At 44.8% G+C, this 17,500-nt stretch overlaps 1 protein-coding gene across 1 annotated transcript in view; it reads left to right on the top strand.

The window, feature by feature from the left end:
• The window catches only part of mctp1a (multiple C2 domains, transmembrane 1a), a 289,927-nt gene that overhangs the window by 267,089 nt on the left and 5,338 nt on the right, over positions 1-17,500 (top strand). Inside the window, exons 17-19 of the mRNA XM_084054050.1 lie at positions 5,676-5,785; positions 6,320-6,429; positions 6,997-7,094. Of these exons, the coding sequence (XP_083910176.1) occupies positions 5,676-5,785; positions 6,320-6,429; positions 6,997-7,094 (318 nt within the window). The remainder of the gene's footprint in view (positions 1-5,675; positions 5,786-6,319; positions 6,430-6,996; positions 7,095-17,500) is intronic.

The following is a 17,500-nucleotide window of genomic DNA, read 5'->3' as shown; positions in this document are numbered from 1 at the left end:
GACCTGTGGGTCGGGACCCCCAGGGGTGGTCCCCACATGGTTTTTGGGGGGTCCCCAGGTGACAGTGAAGTGACAATTTAAGGACTTTTAGGACATTTTTAATACCCAGTTCAAATATGATTATTTTGGTGGGTACCCAGTTCAAATATGATTATTTTTGGGGGGTACCCAGTTCAAATATGATTAATTTTGGGGGTCGTGGCCTGAAAAGATTGAGAACCGCTGGTTTACCCGAGCAACGCCAGGCGTGGAAAGTGCGGGGGATTGGGAACCGTTCTTTCTGTAGCTCTACCAGCAGAACAGAGGCGTCGTACATACATACGTTGACACTTTTTATTAGCTGAGGCTTCCAGGCCGTCCAAACAAAACCCTCCTCCCCACTTAGGCTCTCTGACAGACACTTTCTGACAGAGAGACAGGAATACGGGCCCCCAGGTCCCCAGTAAAGACATGGGACCCCCCTCATCCTCCTCCTCCTTCTCCTCGCTGTGGCTGGGGCAGTGTTGCCAGATTTTGTGCGAGAATTAAGCAACCGGTTCTATGAAAACAAGCCCAAAAGAAACAACTGTATACGGGCCATATGAGCACTTTAAACCTATGTGTGTTGGCTATTTGAAAATAGCTATTTGAAAATAGCCGATCTACAAGCTCACGGCATGACGCGACACGATGCAACCACACTTTAGAAACAAGCAAAAAAAAAACGCAACCCGCAAAAAACACCAATATTTACGAGCAACTTTGCTGAAAAACAAGCCCAAAGTCGCTTATAATAAGCAGACATGGCAACACTGGCGGGGGGGGGGTCTGGAACACTGTGTTCTCAACACGTTTAACATATGAACTATTGGTTCATAGAGCCACACACATACACACACACACACACGAACACAAAGGGCCCCTGATTTTACATGTTAATGTAAGGGATGCAACCCGCTCTGGAAGGCGTGCTAGGAGGAGCGTGCATCTCGATAATCCGAGCACTTCTCCCCTCGTTCAAATAAATCAATCTTTTTTTTTTTTTTTTTTTTTTCCAGATGCAGTTCAATGTCAAAGTTAAAGTTTTGATCCTGGAGACAGACTCAAAACACCATGTGTGTGTGTGTGTGTGTGTGTGCACATGCTTTTTCTGGAAGCCACGCTCGCTTACAAAAATCCCGAACGGGATTTATTTAACAAGCATCCTTTTGACCTTGAGAAAGATCTGTGGATGTGGCTTCTGTCACTCTTCCAGTCAGCCCTGCCGCACACACGCGCGCACACACACACACACACACACACACACACACACACACACACACACACACACACACACACACACACACACACACACACACACACACACACACACACACACACACACACACACACACACACACACACACACACACACACACACGCACGCCACCCTCCTCTCCGTCGTAACCGTGACATCGCACAGGGCGAAAAGACTAAAGTTGTAAAAGGAGGTTATAAGGTTATTGGGAAGGAAAGTCAGCAGCAAGGCCTTCCTCCTCCTCTAGAAGTTCCGTATATATTTCAGAGCTGTGCTTCTCAATAGTGGATTCCAGTGACTCTGGGTTCCTTTAGGGGGGTCTAAAGTCTGTAACTCTTGACTGTATACAAATGGCACAAAATGGCCATTTGGTGCCATTTGTATACAGTCAAGGGGAGTTTGAGAAACCATTGTTTCAGAGTATTTTCAAAGAGTCAAACAGTCAGGCCAGGTGTTCAGTGCAGCCTTATCTGATAGTCGGTGCGCACACGCATGCATGCACGCGTTTGTGCGGGTGCACGCGCGCGCGCGCGTGTGTGTATTGAACACGAACGTGTGTATTAGGTTGTGTGGTTAAGAACAGGTTGCCTTGGCTCCATATGTGCGCAGTCAGTGTGCGGGGGGGTGGTGGGGGGGCTTGGGGAAACAAGGCTCACGGCAGCGCTCGGTGTTATTGCTACCTCCCGCTCTTTCCCAGCCTCGTTTGAAGACAGGAAATAGGAGTCAGGCTTGCGGTCCGAGGGGCATGTGGCAATGGTTTATACTCCGATGACCTCCGACCCTTATCCCCCCCCTACGCCCCCGCCCCTGCTCTCTCTCACACCGCTCCCACTGTCCCTCAAACAGCCTCTCTCTCTCTGCCCAAGTTCGGACAAGTGGTGGAAGAAGTACTCAGATATTTTTACTTGAGTAAAAGTAGCAATACCACAATATAAACATACTCTGTTACAAGTACAAGGCCTGTGTTAAAAATGTTACTTGAGTAAAAGTACAAAAGTATTGGCATGAAAACATACGTAAAGTACCAAAATGTTTGAAAATAGCCGATCTACAAGCTCACAACGCGTCGCGATGCGACGCGTTGTGAGCTTGTAGATCGGCTATTTTCAAATAGCCTAGGTATAAAATAGGGCTAAAGTGGATAATGTATATGTTTTATAATGTAATAATGTATATCTAATAGCAGCAGGAGGAGGTAGCTATGAGTAGCTATTATTATCTGGATCTTGTGATTATGTCTATGTCTATGTGTGTCTTGTGTATGTATGTTTACTGTGTGTTGGAGTTTCTTACTTTCTTACTATCTGCTGTAACATAAAATGCCCAATTTGGGACATAATAAACTTGAACTTGAACTTGGGAATCTACAAAGTAACTAGTAACTAAAGTTTTCAAATAATTGTTGTGCAGTAAAAGTACAACATTTGCCTCTGAGATGTAGTGGAGTAAAAGTACTGAAAAGTAAAATATACCTCAAAATTGTACTTAAGTACAGTACTTGAGTACATATACTTTCCACCACTTGTTCGGACCCGATAAAACGAACACAGGGAGAAGAGAAAAAAATAAAGAGAAAAAAACAAAAGGGCCCGGTGCTGGGCCGGGCCGTGCTGGGCCGGGGCCTGACCCCACAGCCCGGCCTGGCCCCGGCAACAATAGAAAGACCCCACCGAAAAAACCCCGGGATTTGTTTTAGTGAGAAATGAAAACCAGATGGATTCCGAGGAGGAGGAGGAGAAGAGACGGAGCGTAGAGAAGAGAAGGAGAGAGGGAGGAAGAAAAGAAAGGGAGTCTTGTAAAATATTTGCGAAGAAAAATAACCCAGGGACGCCGTCTAATTATATCTATTTGTCTTGTGTGGAGGAGGTTTTTTGGGGTTTTTGTTGTTTTTTTTCTTCCTGCGGAGGGCCATGTGGTCTCTCTGCCTTTCTTGCTATGGTTCATTTTTCACATTATCTGATCCTGGAAGGAGAGGAGGTTGGGAGGTGGGGGCGGATAGGGCCAATGGGGGGGGGGGGTTCGGGGGGGGTTGTGGCTATGGCCTCTGGGGGTCCGGTGGGTTTGTGTCTTTGACTGTTCCACTGTCTTCTATGGGTCTATAATGATGAGGATTTGCCCAGTGTCTCTCTATACCTCTATGATCTAACAATGTCCATTCATCTAGCTCAATAACACGGCTTTGGTTGCTTAACGCTCGCTTTCTGCAAGGAAACTTGAGCAATGCCTCTTCTTTTTGGGGGGTTGAGTGGCTGGAGCTTGAGAAATGGACCGTCCTGTCCGGTCCCGTCCCCCCCGATCCGTCATCGTTGGAGCCCACCACCACGCCACTTCATCATTTAAAAAAAATCTCAGTAGGGCATTAAATTATGAAAAAAAAGAACATAAAAAGAATGAAAAATATAGATACAAGGTTTCTTGGAGATACCAAATGTCGCTTTTCTTCAACACCTCGTCAAATATCCCCGCCGGCCTGCCGCTGTTGTGATCTCGCGGATTTAGGCGGCCGCGGTCCCCCCCCCCCCGCACTCTTGTTTCTGGTAACAAATAGCTCTCCTTCTCGTTATGCCCCCCCCCGTGCTTTCAAGCATGTCCACCGACCGATTCCAACCACGATCAGTCTGCGTGTTCTATGTCCTCGCTTGCCCAGTAGTCCCTCTGATCTGTCAATGTCCCTGTCCCCACTGATATGCAGGGGTGGAAAAAGTACTACATTTTTTATTTCTGTAAAAGTATTAATACTGCAATATAGAAATACTCTGTTACAATTAAAGTCCGGAATTCAAAATGAACTTGAGTAAAAGAACAAAAGTATTGGCATCGAAATGTACTTAAAGCACCAAAAGAAAGAAGTTTTGAAATAATTGTAGTGGAGTAAAAGTACAATATTTTTCTCTGAGATGGAGTAGAAGTAAAAGTATTAAGTAAGTATTGGAAATGGGAAATACTCAAGTAAGGTACAAATACCTAAAAAAATTACTTAAGTACAGTATTGAGTAAATGCACTTTTGCTACTTTACACCACTGCTGATATGTCCTTGTCCCTCTGTCCTCACTGCCAGTCCAGCAAGGCCATGCAGCCTGTTCACTGTAGCATGACTCCTATAACTTTATCCTGCTTTGTGTAACAAGGAGGGGGGGGGGGGGGGGGGGGGGTTGTTCTAAATGGCCGGGGGTTAGTTAGTCAGTTTGTGGTGTGTCTCGCCCCACCCCACCCCGCCCTGAAAAATACTCCAACAATGTACTCACTAAAGTCTTCAAACCATCCAAAAAGTTGAAAAGAAGAAAAAAAAGAGCGTCACGGTTGGGGTGACAGCGTTAATGAGGATGATAATGATGTCACCGCTCGGTGACATCATCACACTGTGCCAAGCCCCGGGCAGAACAAAAGAAGGGTCCGAGCCCCGATTCCTCCTCCCACCGCTTCTGCCAAGCGGAGAAGAAAGAGAGAGAGAGAGAGGGAGGGAGAGAAAGAGCAAGTCTGATGTATCCATTTTGGCTCTGTGTCTAATTCCTCTTCTCTATTCACATATTCAAATTTTCCCCCGTGTGCTGCGCTACTCTGTTAACCCATTAAAGACTGGGAACGAACGCATGCTTGTAGATCTGCTATTTTTGAAAATCTTGAAAAATGTGTGCAAATCTTTCAATAGTCAATACATATCTTTTTTTTTTACATTTTGTGTAACTCAAATCTTTGCTTCTGGGCGATTCTACAAACGTCTTAACAGTTTTTTGAAAAAAAAATATGTTGCTATAATATCAGTGGTTCTCAAGTTTTTTTCATGTCAAGGACCACCCAAAATGATATGTACTGTATTTGGCCACGGACCCCATCTTTGCTTTCAAAAATAATATATATTTATTCAAAGATTTGCACACATTTTCATGATTTCTCTAAAATAGCAGATCTACAAGAAATCTAGAATGACACACAGATGCGTTCCCGGTCTCACTGGATTAAGGAGGGAAACATTTGGATTTGTTCTGCCGACTTTATATCTCTATTACGAACCCGGAGCCAAAGCCCTCTCCGTCGGTTCAGGCGGGATATCTGGTCGATTTGGCTTCCCTCTCTCCTCGAGCCCATGACGCTTTTCAAAATGCATTGTTTTCCCTGAGATGCATGATGTGCCCAGCCTCTGTCTTCTCTTCTCTCCTCTCCTCTCTCTTTCTTTGTCTCTCTTTTTCCCCCTCTCTCTCTCTCTCTCTCTCTCTCTTTCTCTGTGTTTCCCTGACTCTCTGCCTCTCGTTTCCCTGACTCTCTCTCTCTCTCTCTCTCTCTCTCTCTCTCTCTCTCTCTCTCTCTCTCTCTCTCTCTCTCTCTCTCTCTCTCTCTCTGTGTGTGTGTTTCCCTGACTCTCTGCCTCTCTCTCTCTCTCCTATGTGCCGTTTGTTGCAGGATTCGGAGAGAAAGGGCTTCATGAACAAGTTGTATGCCATTCAGGACGTGTGCATCAGTGTGCAGAACGCGCTGGATGATGTGGCCTCCTATGGCGAGAGGATAAAGAAGTGAGTCATAAGCTTTGCTCCTCTCCAGAGGATCAGTTTGAGGCGGTGCCAACCGGGGTGCCAGGGTGCCCACGCTTCCCCTTGCCAGCTAACCCTATACTGTCTCACTGAGCGCTGTGACACCCAGCTCTGAGAGACAGACACAAACACACACATCCTGTCTGTCTGTCTGTCTGTCTGTCTGTCTGTCTGTCTGTCTGTCTGTCTGTCTGTCTGTCTGTCTGTCTGTCTGTCTTAGGTGTTGTGCTGGCACATCTCCAACTAGTTGAACTTCGGATTTAAAAATCCTGGGAATATTCAAAGTTGGAAACTTTCCATGAGAATAAAGGGGCATACTGTACATGAGAATAAATGGGAATTAAGGAGAATAGACTGGACACTTGGGGGTTGTTTCTTACTCTCTGTATTTACCTTGTTATTTACAGAGATTGCATACGATACAACGTTTAGTTTTGCCATAAGCAGACACAACTGTAACTGTATTATTGTGTATCGAAAAAAACTACTAACATTGTTTTTCTCATTGTGTTTCAGTGCATTTAACTGGACTGTGCCTTTCCTGAGCTGGCTGGCCATCGTGGGCCTGGGCGCGGCCACCATCGCTCTTTACTTCGTACCTCTACGATACATCGTGTTGATATGGGGTGAGTCTTCAAGCTGTTTTATTTATTTATTTATTTATTTATTTATTGGGGGGCTTTATTTGGATAGTAGTAGAGAGAGACAGGAAACAGGTAGAGAGAGACACGCAGCAAGGGACGTCAGGCTCGGGAATCGAACCCGCAATCGCATTAGAACCAATATGTGGAATGCGCCTTAGCCGCTAGGCGGTTGTTACCCCGGGTTTGGTTTTGTTCAGGTCAGAAAGTGTCCCTCGAATCTTGAAATGTTGAAACTTAGTGTCAACACAAATATATGTTGTTGCTGTTTTGAAACATTTTACCAACACAAATCTTGTATGGGGGGTCCCTGGCACCAAATATTTCCATATGGGGTCTGTGGAAAAATGCATAATTCGGGGTTCTTGACATGAAAAAGTTTGAGAAACACTGCCTTACTGTTCTTACTACTCTTGCCGTCTCTCTCTCTCTCTCTCTCTCTCTGACACCCTCTCCTTGTCTGTCCCTTTCTCTACCTATCTCACTTCCTGTCTCTCTACCTGTCTCCCTCCCTGTCTCTGTCTCTCTCTCTCTCTCTCTCTCTCACTCCAGGAGTAAACAAGTTCACCAAGAAGCTACGAGACCCGTACACCATTGATAACAATGAGCTGCTAGACTTCCTGTCCAGAGTGCCCTCGGACGTACAAGTGGTCAGTGTCTCTGTCTCTTATCCTATGTACAGAAAATGTATATATTCATGTCATATGTTTCAAAATATAAATATCCTTTCATGTAAACCAGCGGTTCCCACACTTTTTATCCCAAGACGCAAAAGAGAAATTTGAAACTTTTGCTCCGGGACCCAAACTAGTGAAAATAGCAGATCTACAAGCTTGCGGTGTGAGCTTGTAGATCTGCTATTTTCACTACTTCTTAAACTTATTTAGATTTAGATTTATTTTATTTCATTCATGAAATACTTTTGAAATTATGTCGGAATTCATTTCATTGATGAAAAGTTGTGATTTTTCTCTTTTTTGTTGAAACTTTTTCAAATCTTTTGAAATATAGCTATTATATGTTTAGTGTTTTTTTAATGAAGGCACAAAAAAGGGGTCATTTACTCGCAACCCATACAAATTAAAAAATATAATTTTGAGGGTTCAAATGGGGGATTAAAACAAATGAATTATCTGTTACATAAGGAATGTGTAGTTATGCATGTAAAAGTTACCCAAATAGAATATATGCTGTAAATGTGTGCTGTAATTTTGAGTTTATACTGGCTGTTTAGACAGAAAAAGCTGTGTGTGTGCGTGTGCGTGTGCGTGTGCGTGTGTGCGTGCGTGCGTGCGCTCAACCCCATCACGATGGCCCCTGTGTACACACAATGGGACTAGCAGCTAGCCCCTCAACGTTGTTATGTTCCGACTAATGCTCCGAAAATCCTGTCTTATGTTGTTCTTATTAATAGCTTCCTGATCTAATTCACTTCCCCACCACAGTTCTGGGGCTAGGTAATGAGATAACAAGGTTATGTGAGTTTAGTGCCTGGTTTTATGTGGGCTGATTGACTCCATACACTGTCACACGCGCACACACACACACACACACACACACACACACACACACACACACACACACACACACACACACACACACACACACACACATACACGCACTCACGCACGTACATGTTTGTATTACTATACTTGTGAGGACGTCAACATTTTAAAACAGTGATTTTCAGAGGTGGACAAGTACTCGACCCCAGTGCTTAGATCACAGATATTCCTGGACAAAGTTACTCCACCACAAGTAAAAGTAGCTTAGTCAAAATGTTAGTTAGAGTAAAAATGTCATTGCTTTTAAATATGCTCAAGTATTCAAAAGCACATGCTTTGAAAAATACTTAAACAAGTAAAAGTACATAATTTTTTAAAAATACTTAAGGTACAAGTACTGTAAAAGTAAAAGTAGGAGTAAACAGAAGCCAGAAACACGGCTAGTGTGAGAGCAGAATTGTGGCCAATTGCATTTAATACACATTTAAAAAACATCTAATACTCAAGTAAAGAACATATCCTCAGAATCCTTCAGATCATTTGTCTAAAATGTCTAGAAATCTTTTGAAAAATGGCAGCGTTGTGAGCTTGTAGATCGGCTTTTTTCAAATAGCCAAAGGTTAAATAGGGCCGAAGTGGTTGATGTATGATATGTAATAATACGCAAAATCTACAAAGTAACTATAGTAACTAAAGTTTTCAAATAATTTTAGTGGAGTAAAAAGTCCAATATTTGCCTCTGAGATGTAGTGGAGTTGAAGTAAAAGCATCGAAAATCATAAATGCTCCAGTAAAGTAAAAGTACCTGAAAATTGAACTTAAGTTACTTTCCACCACTTTGGTCCTCACAAGTATAGTAAAATCCACACACACACACACACACACACACACACACACACACACACACACACACACACACACACACACACACACACACACACACACACACACACACACACACACACACGCTGTTAGCTGTGTTATTCATTAGGACAGGAGTGTAAAGCAACAGTTAAGCAGCCTCATGCCGCTTGCTTCTACATTAACCGTGAGATCAGATTAACTCTGTGGCTTAGGAGAGCATAGGCTCTTCGTTAGGTAAACCCTAGGTGTGCCCTGTGTGTGTGTGTGTGTGTGTGTGTGTGTGTGTGTGTGTGTGTGTGTGTGTGTGTGTGTGTGTGTGTGTGTGTGTGTGTGTGTGTGTGTGTGTGTGTGTGTGTGTGTGTGTGTGTGTGTGTGTGTGTGTGTGTGTGTGTGTGTGTGTGGGCAGTAGTGGAAAAAGTACTCAAAATGAAAAAGTATCAATACTGCAATATATAAAGTAAAAGGCCTGTGTTCAAAATGTTACTTGAGTAAAAGTACAAAAGAATTGGCATCTAAATATACTTAAAGTTCCAAAAGTAAAAGTGCTACAATGTTTGAAAATAGCCAATTTACAAGCAAAGCGCTGCATCGTGACGCGTTGTGTGAGCTTGTGTGAGCTTGTAGATCTGCTATATGAAAATGCAAGAAGTTGCTGCTTAAAATGCAATAAGTGGCAGCTTGTGAAAGTTGTTGTTACCAGATGCGCATGTGTGTGCGCGTGCGTGTGTGTGTGTGTGTGTGTGTGTGTGTTGTTGTGTTACCAGACTACAGTGCTGTCCACTGTGGCCGCTAAGCCACGATGTGCTGAGTACAAAATGCAACACACACAACACACACACACACACACACACACACACACACACACACACACACACACACACACACTGGCTGTACTTGAACCAGGGGCCCCTGATTCCGAACCAACGGCACACCGGTCCCGCCGACACACTTCGTCTTTGATCGCCCCGCTTTTGCCCGCGACCTCTTTCATCTTTACTGGGTCGTAATTCCCACTAGCCCCCACCCTCACCCTCACCCACACCACCACCTTTACCTACCCCCCCGCTACTCCCTCCATCCCTGCTCCCTGCTCCCTCCCTCCCTGCCCACCACATCCCCCGTGTGGTTTTATGGCCCTGTGCCTGTTCCGGGCCCCTGCATGCTACCTATAGCGGTAGCAGGGGCCCGGAACAGCACAGCGCTCCTTGCTACAGCGGTAGCAGCCAGCCAGCCAGGTAGCCTCCATCAGCCCCAAATGAGCCCAGGCCTGCAGCCCCCACTCTGGTGAAACCAAGCCACCTTACACTCTACAGTACAATTTATAATTTGGGCATTTAGCAGACGATCTTAATCCAGAGCAATTTAATGTAGTGCCTCAGTAATCTAGGGTCATAGATAAACCATGTTTACCTATGACCATGTTTCTAAAATAGCCGATCTACAGTACAAGCTCAAATCGTGTCACAATGTCAAAACACGATGCTTTTTGCGCTTGCAGATTGTCTTGCAGATGGGCCATTTTTTTAGCCAAAGTATAAAATAGGGCTCAAGTGGTTAATGATCAATAATCTAACAGAACAGTCCATAATCCATAGTCCAATAACATGTTATATAATGTTTCTGAAATGGTTCATTACGCATGACTTCTTTTACTTTTGCCACTTTATGTATATTTTGATACTAATACTTTTTGCACTTTGACTTACTGTAAGGAAGATTACTGTTACTTTTCAGGATTCAAAGAAATCAAAAAGTAGCAGATCTACAAGCTGTAGTATGATCAATTAGGCGCATTATTTACGAGAGTAAAAAAATCCACAAAAACTTGAAACATGGAGATAATAGTTTTCTGCCTGACAGCAACGTTAGTAACAAAGTATTTTTTACACTGTGGTATTGCTTTTCTTTTTTTACTTGAAGTCCAAAATCCGCCGCTGTTCCTCCACACACCTGGAGGCTGCAGGGGCCGGAGACCCAGAGAGAGAGAGAGAGAGAGAGAGAGAGGGGCCCCGGGCTGGCAGGTACCCGGCCTTTATGAGGCCCCTAATGAGGGCTCTATACTGGCTGGGGGGATGAGGGGGTGCGGGGGGGGGGGGGGGGCAGACATAGCTGGAAGAGCTCCTGTAACAACTACTGTAACGCTACTGTAAAGTTGCTACTGTATGTTAATGTCCTTATCGCTGCAGCTGTTGGAAGGATGATTGTTGGCAGGTTTTAGTGACAGGTTTGCAGGTGTGTGTGTGTGTGTGTGTGTGTGTGTGTGTGTGTGTGTGTGTGTGTGTGTGTGTGTGTGTGTGTGTGTGTGTGTGTGTGTGTGTGTGTGTGTGTGTGTGTGTGTGTGTGTGTGTGTGTGTGTGTGTATAGAAGTATAGAGTGTGAAGGGATGGATGGGTTTGAGTGCTTGACTGGGGGAGGAAGGGATTTTTCAGAAATCGGTATCTTCAGTGACACTCACTCTTATGCTCTTTTACCCGCCAGGAGCCTGAGTGACAACGATCTGAAAGTGTGTCGGTGTGAATATTTTGGAGAATGTTCACCTATAATGACATGCTCAAAAATATTGGGACGCCAGGTTGAAAGTTGTTAAAAAACGTGGAAAACAAGTTGAAAACACTGAAAACAAGATAAAAACATTGAGTCCGAGTTGCATACCGGATGCTATATGTCATGTGCATTCCGTCTACCTGACCAAGTGGCAAAATATGACGAATAGGGCTTGAGAATGGTACGGGGGAGAAAAAAGGTACCTGACCAATTGAAAAAATATGACGAGTAAAAATAACATGAGAATGTATAGGAAAAAGTACAGCACTAGGAGAAGAAAAAAGAAAAGAAAAACAAGTTCACGGCATTGAACAAACATATCTAAGAATATCACCAGAGAATAGAGGAAATAGAAATTGGGACTCGGGCTAAAACACATGCCACAAATAAAATAACTAAAAACCTTTTTTTCGCTCTGATCTACGTGTCTGCGTTCAGAGGTGAGTCCCGCGGGGAGCTAACTGTACCTCCGCCGCCAGGAGGACGTTTTTGTGCTAAAAACGGAGTTCCAGAACGTTCCGCTCCGTCGTGCGTCTCGCTCGCCTCGCCGCTGCCTCCGGTGGTGGGTTCACCCCCATCGCCATGCCTCCCGCCTGCTCGTTCTGGGTCAGGTTTGCCCCGTGGGGGGAGACCGTCACCCCCTAGAGGGGGGGGGCACAGAGCCGTGTCACGCTGGAGAGGTGCTGGGGTCCAAATGGAGCCACACACACACACACACACACACACACACACACCTCCCCCCACATCGCCTGTGTGTGTGTGTGTGTGTGTGTGTGTGTGTGTGTCCACGGCACCCACTGGCAGCCCGCTCAGGGGGCACGCTATCGCTGACACTGTAGATGACTAATGTAATGCTATTTCAGGGCCCTGGTGTGACCTAACACACACACACACACACACACACACACACACACGCCTGTTTCCCAGCGGTGGTGTCTGTGCGTGTGTGTGTGCGCATGCACGTGTGTGTGTGTGTGTGTGTGTGTGTGTGTGTGTGCGTATGCGTGTGCATGAGGTGTGCCGGGGCAAGGCGAGTGTTCCGCGTGGTTTGGAGGTGCTTCGTAGGAGCCAGAACTGATGAGGTTCTAATGACTTTATATACAAAGGGCAGCCATGCTGCACCACAGTCCATCATGCGCTCCGTATACTGCTGCTGCTGCCCAGACCCACTGTGTCACTGTGTGGAACCACTGTTGGACCCTCGCCATGTTTTTCCCCCACCCCCCCCCATCTCTTGTACATACTGTAATGCTGTGGTTCTGAAAGTGTTTTTTTTTGTGTTAAAAAAATCTAAATTGTCCAAAAAAATTCAAACACTTTAAATATTTTTCAAAAAATGATGTTAAAAAATAGCAGATGCACAAAAAGTATGTATATATTTTATTTTTGAGAACCACTGTTCTAAACAACTGTTCTAAATCCGAGTTTTCTTAAAAACAAGTTTGCTTTGCCGTTTTTAACGGGTTAAGCCCTATAATAATAATAATAAGGCTTGTAGATCAGCAATTTTTTTTCAATGTTTGGAATATCTCCATGCAGTAAAGACAGTAGAACTGTTAATCTAACAAAAATACGATCTTCTCTTATCGGGGTCCCTGGCACAATTTCTTTTCAAACGTGGGGGTGGGGCCTAATAATACATATTAATTCTGAGGTCCTTGACATGACAATGTTTGAGAACCACTGCTGTAACTGCTCTTTTATATATTTTTTGGCCTTCTCTCTCAGTAACCTCGGGAGTTGTGGGGGGGGGTCAGGCGGCCCTCTGCCACAAGGCAGCCACCTGGGTCTCCCTTCCGATCCCTTCATCAATGTTTAACAGAAGCCCCCTGTCAGAGAGCGGGGGCCCTTGTAAACCCCTTTGCTCTCCAGCTCCCTGACACCGGCGGGGCCCCTAGTACTTCTACTACTACGAGCACCGTAGAGCCCCTCAGTGTTTTTTTTTTTCTTTTTTTTTAACAGCCAAAGCCCGTAGCGGTGTGTCTGGCTAATGGCACACAGTCAGAGAGACAAGTACACGGACACGTACAGTTACCTGTTTTACCAGCTGGTCAGTTTTCCTAAGTCTTTATGATCCCCATAAACCCTAATGTTAATGACTGGTCTGTGTGCGTGTGTGTGCGCGTGCACATGTGTGTGTGTGTGTGTGTGTGAGGTAGCTGCAGCCCCGCTCGTGATAGTGGCTTTACACCGAGGGGTATATCATCGCTGTCGGGGTAGAAACCTCTTATCTCCATATGTTTAACTTTTTGTGTTTTTTTTCGTAAATTAAAGGGATAGTTCCCCCCCAAAATGACGATTAGTCATCCCATGGAGACTAGAATTTGTGGGTATTTGTTTTGTTTTTGTCGCATTCCTAAGCCAATCATTTGATTTGGTTCCGGTATAGGAGACACAAAGAGTCTCCTTTGTGTCTCCTACCGGAATCGCTGCCTTACCGGTCCGCTGGAAAACAAAGAAAACAACTCGAAAGTTCTGAGCTTGTAGATCTGCTACTTTTGCTGTTTTTGAAATTTGAATCCTGAAAAGTAACAGTTTTTTTGGACATGTGAGGTTTCCACCCAACAGACACGATATGCTATCTTTACGGTGGCTGTTGGTGGAGGGGTAATCCTTCATGTCCCCCCCCCCTGTTTAAACGAGGCCAAAACGGAGCGTCATTACAAGCGCGCTAAGTATTCCCTACCTGGCGTTTTTCGGGACATGTCGATGTGCTAGCATGTTTTACGACGCCATTAGCCGGCGTGAAGCTAGGGGGACTGCATAAGTAGGGCCAAGGCAATTAGCATGCCAAGTGGGCCTTTATGGTGGGGTGGTAAAGTAGCAAGTTCAACACCCTCCTCCTTTTTTCCGGTTACGAAAATAGACATAGATTCCAATTTGGCCGAGGTTGGCTAATGGACATCAGGGAGCTGGGGGGGTGCGGGGCAGGGGGGGGGGGGTTCACTTTTTCGAGTGCCCCGTTTTTACATCGAGGACGCAGGGCTCTGATCGGACACTAGAGAGGGGTCGGAAAAGGTCAAAGGCGGGCAGGGTAGTTAGAGGTTGAAACTTTGCCAGACGCCATCACTCACCTCATCCCTCTCTTAACCCATCCAGACCTGAAGCCCATTCTACAAATGTCTTCTAAATCCCAACAGTTAAAAAAAAAAAAACGTATGTTGCTATTATATCAGTGGTTCTGAAAACGTTTTCATAATTGTAAAGGACCACCCAAAATTATAAGTATTTGACCGCGGACCCCCCCCCTCAAAATATTTGGTTCCAGGGACCCCCCAGAAGCAAAGATTTTAATAAAAAAATGGCGCTTTAAAATAATACATATATTCACAGATTTACACATATTTTGTAAAAAAATAGCAGATGTACAAGCTCGTAGCGCAGCACTCGGTGCTGCGCTACGAGCTTGTACATCTGCTATTTTTTTGAATAGCCAAAGTGTAAAATAATGTTTTATTTTTTAGCTCAAATCTAAAAATGACACTGATGCGTTCCCGGTCTTAATGGGTTAATGTGAAGACAGTACCGCCCCCCCCTCTCTCTCTCCTCTTCCTCCCTCCCTCCTTTTGTCCTTCCCTCCCCTCTCCTCTCGCTGCTCTTGTGACAAATTTAAACATTTCACTGCGAGCGGCCAATTAGTCACCATTCAGCAGAGTGCACCGCAGCAGCACCAGGCACAAGCAAACTAGCGGGTTGGGGAAGAAAAACTTTTTTTTCCGCACTACGTCGTGGGTTTTTCTATCTGCTCTGTTTTGCAGCTTATGTCACCTTGACATGCTTTTTCTCTCTCCCCAACAAGAGACATGAGTGCTGAATACTTCGATCTGTGACTGTGTGTGTGTGTGCGCGTGCGTGCGTGCGTGCGTGCGTGCGTGCGTGCGTGCGTGCGTGCGTGCGTGCGTGCGTGCGTGCGTGCGTGCGCGTGTGCGTGTGTTTAACCCATTAAGACCGGGATCTGTGCCATTTTTAGATTTCTTTGGCTATGCAAAAATAGCGGATCTACAAGCTCATAGCGCGGCACTGAGTGCTATTTTTGAAATATCTGAGTGCAAATGTTTGAATATATATATATTTTTAAGCAAACATTTGTAATGTATATGATTGCTTCTGGGGATTCTACAAATGTCTTCTAAATCCTACAGTTTTTTGAAAAAGTTGTATGTTTCTATATCAGTGGCTCTCAAGGACCCCCAAAATTATATGTATTTGGCCGTGGACCCCTATCTGAAAATGTTTTTGTTCCAGGGACCTCCAGAAGCAAAGATTTGAGTTAAAAATGTTGTTTCAACAAATATACTGTATGTATTCAAAGATTTGCACGAAATGTTGAAGAAATGTCAAAAATAGCAGATCTACAAGCTCATAGCGCGGCACTCGGTGCCGCGCTATGAGCTTGTAGATCTGCTATTTTTTGAATAGCCAAATAAATCTATAAAATGACACACAGATGCATTCCCGGTCTAAATGGTTTAATAACCCTTACTCTAGGTTAGGCGTCACACCACAAGATGAAACCAGCAGCTAGGGGTTTTGTGCCTTCCTCTCGCACACAGAGCCTGAAACAGAATAGTGTAGTATCATTAAAATGATGCTCTCTGCGTTTTCCCTGACGCCAACGTTTATTTATTCACTTGTTTGCCTTTTTCTCGCTCGCTCGTATCGCAACCTCACCTCTCTCTCTCTCTCTCTTGGGCCCTGACTGTCTGTCTGTCTGTCTGTCTGTCTGTCTGTCTTGAAGACTTATTGTCAAAGGTTGTCTGAGAAATGTGGGGAGACAGAGATAGAGAGAGAGAGAGAGAGACAGACAGAGACTGAGGTAGCGCTAATAGGAAGGTCCTGGGACATTTCCCCGTCCAGCGTCCGTAAGAAACTGCTAAATCCTCATCATCATCAGAGAGGATTTTAACCATCGCCTCTCCTCTCCTGTCAATGAGGTCTTTAAAGAGATAGTTCACCCCCCAAAAAATGGTTTCCTATCGATTAGTCACCCTATGGAAACTTGAATTCATGGATTTTTTTTTTGTCGCATTCCTAAGCCAATAATTTGCTACCGGCCATAAAATGATTGGCTTAGGAATGCAACAAAAACAAAAACATATCCATGAATTCAAGTCTCCATGGGGTGACTAATCGATAGAAAAAAAGGGATTTTGGGGGTGAATTATCCCTTTAAGCTTCCGGACTCTCTACTGTACTCTGTACCGTGGCAAACAGCTCACAAAGCTCTCCCCCCTCACACCGACTAACTTTGTATCCTCTCACCATCTTTTACACTTTTCTTTCATTTTCCTAATGTCCCACTTTCTCCTCGCCTCTCCAGATTCCTGTTCCTTTTTTTGTATTATTTGTTTTTTACTTTAACTAGCTTTTGCTGTACTCTCATTTTTGAGTACCCTTAACAGAGAGTGTATTGTGTGCGTGTGTGTGTGTGTGTGCGCGCACGTGTGTGTGTATTGTGTATTGCATGTGTGTGTGCGTGCGCGTGCGTGCGTGTGTGTGTTATTAGGCGGGGCAGGTGAGCCAAGGGTATAGCGCCTAGGCAGGCCTGTCACCCGGAAGGTGGAGTTTGAAGTGGTGACGGTGCTTAAAGCCGACATATCTCTCGCCTGGCAGCACAAAGAATCCATCGTTTGATTGAGCTATTGTTGTTCCCCCTCCACCCCTCCCCTTCCTCTTTCTTTTGTTCCATGATCCCCGTTCCCCCTCCTCCGCTCCCTCCGTACGAGAAAAGAAAACAAACAAAACTACTTTCTCCACACATGCAGCAAACTTTATTTATTGTTTCTTTGTGCATGTATACAGTACCTACAAAGAAAATATGTTTTTTTTGGTCAGGATATAAATGTCAAGGCGCAGGTTTAAATTGCTGTCGTCTTTTTTTTTGCTGTTATAGCTGTTTGGCCCTGTAATAATAAACGGTGCGCCGCGTAAAACAGTGAACCCATATACATTATGGATGCAACGATGCCTGTTCCAGTTTTTGGATCCAACTTGGGCTCTAACTTTAGCTCTTAACTAAGTGATGAACTGTAGGCAAAGAAGAGCAAAGTTGTACCGTTATACGTGAAAGTAAAGTGGATGGTTGTTAGCGAGTGTTGTGGTATACAGTACTGTGGTACGTTGGTACGCTCGCCTCTCTCACC

This window comes from Gymnoscopelus microlampas (genome assembly GCF_963454915.1).
Source record: "Gymnoscopelus microlampas genome assembly, chromosome: 4".
Lineage (NCBI taxonomy): Eukaryota > Metazoa > Chordata > Actinopteri > Myctophiformes > Myctophidae > Gymnoscopelus > Gymnoscopelus microlampas.
This window is presented reverse-complemented; position numbering and strand designations above follow the sequence as displayed.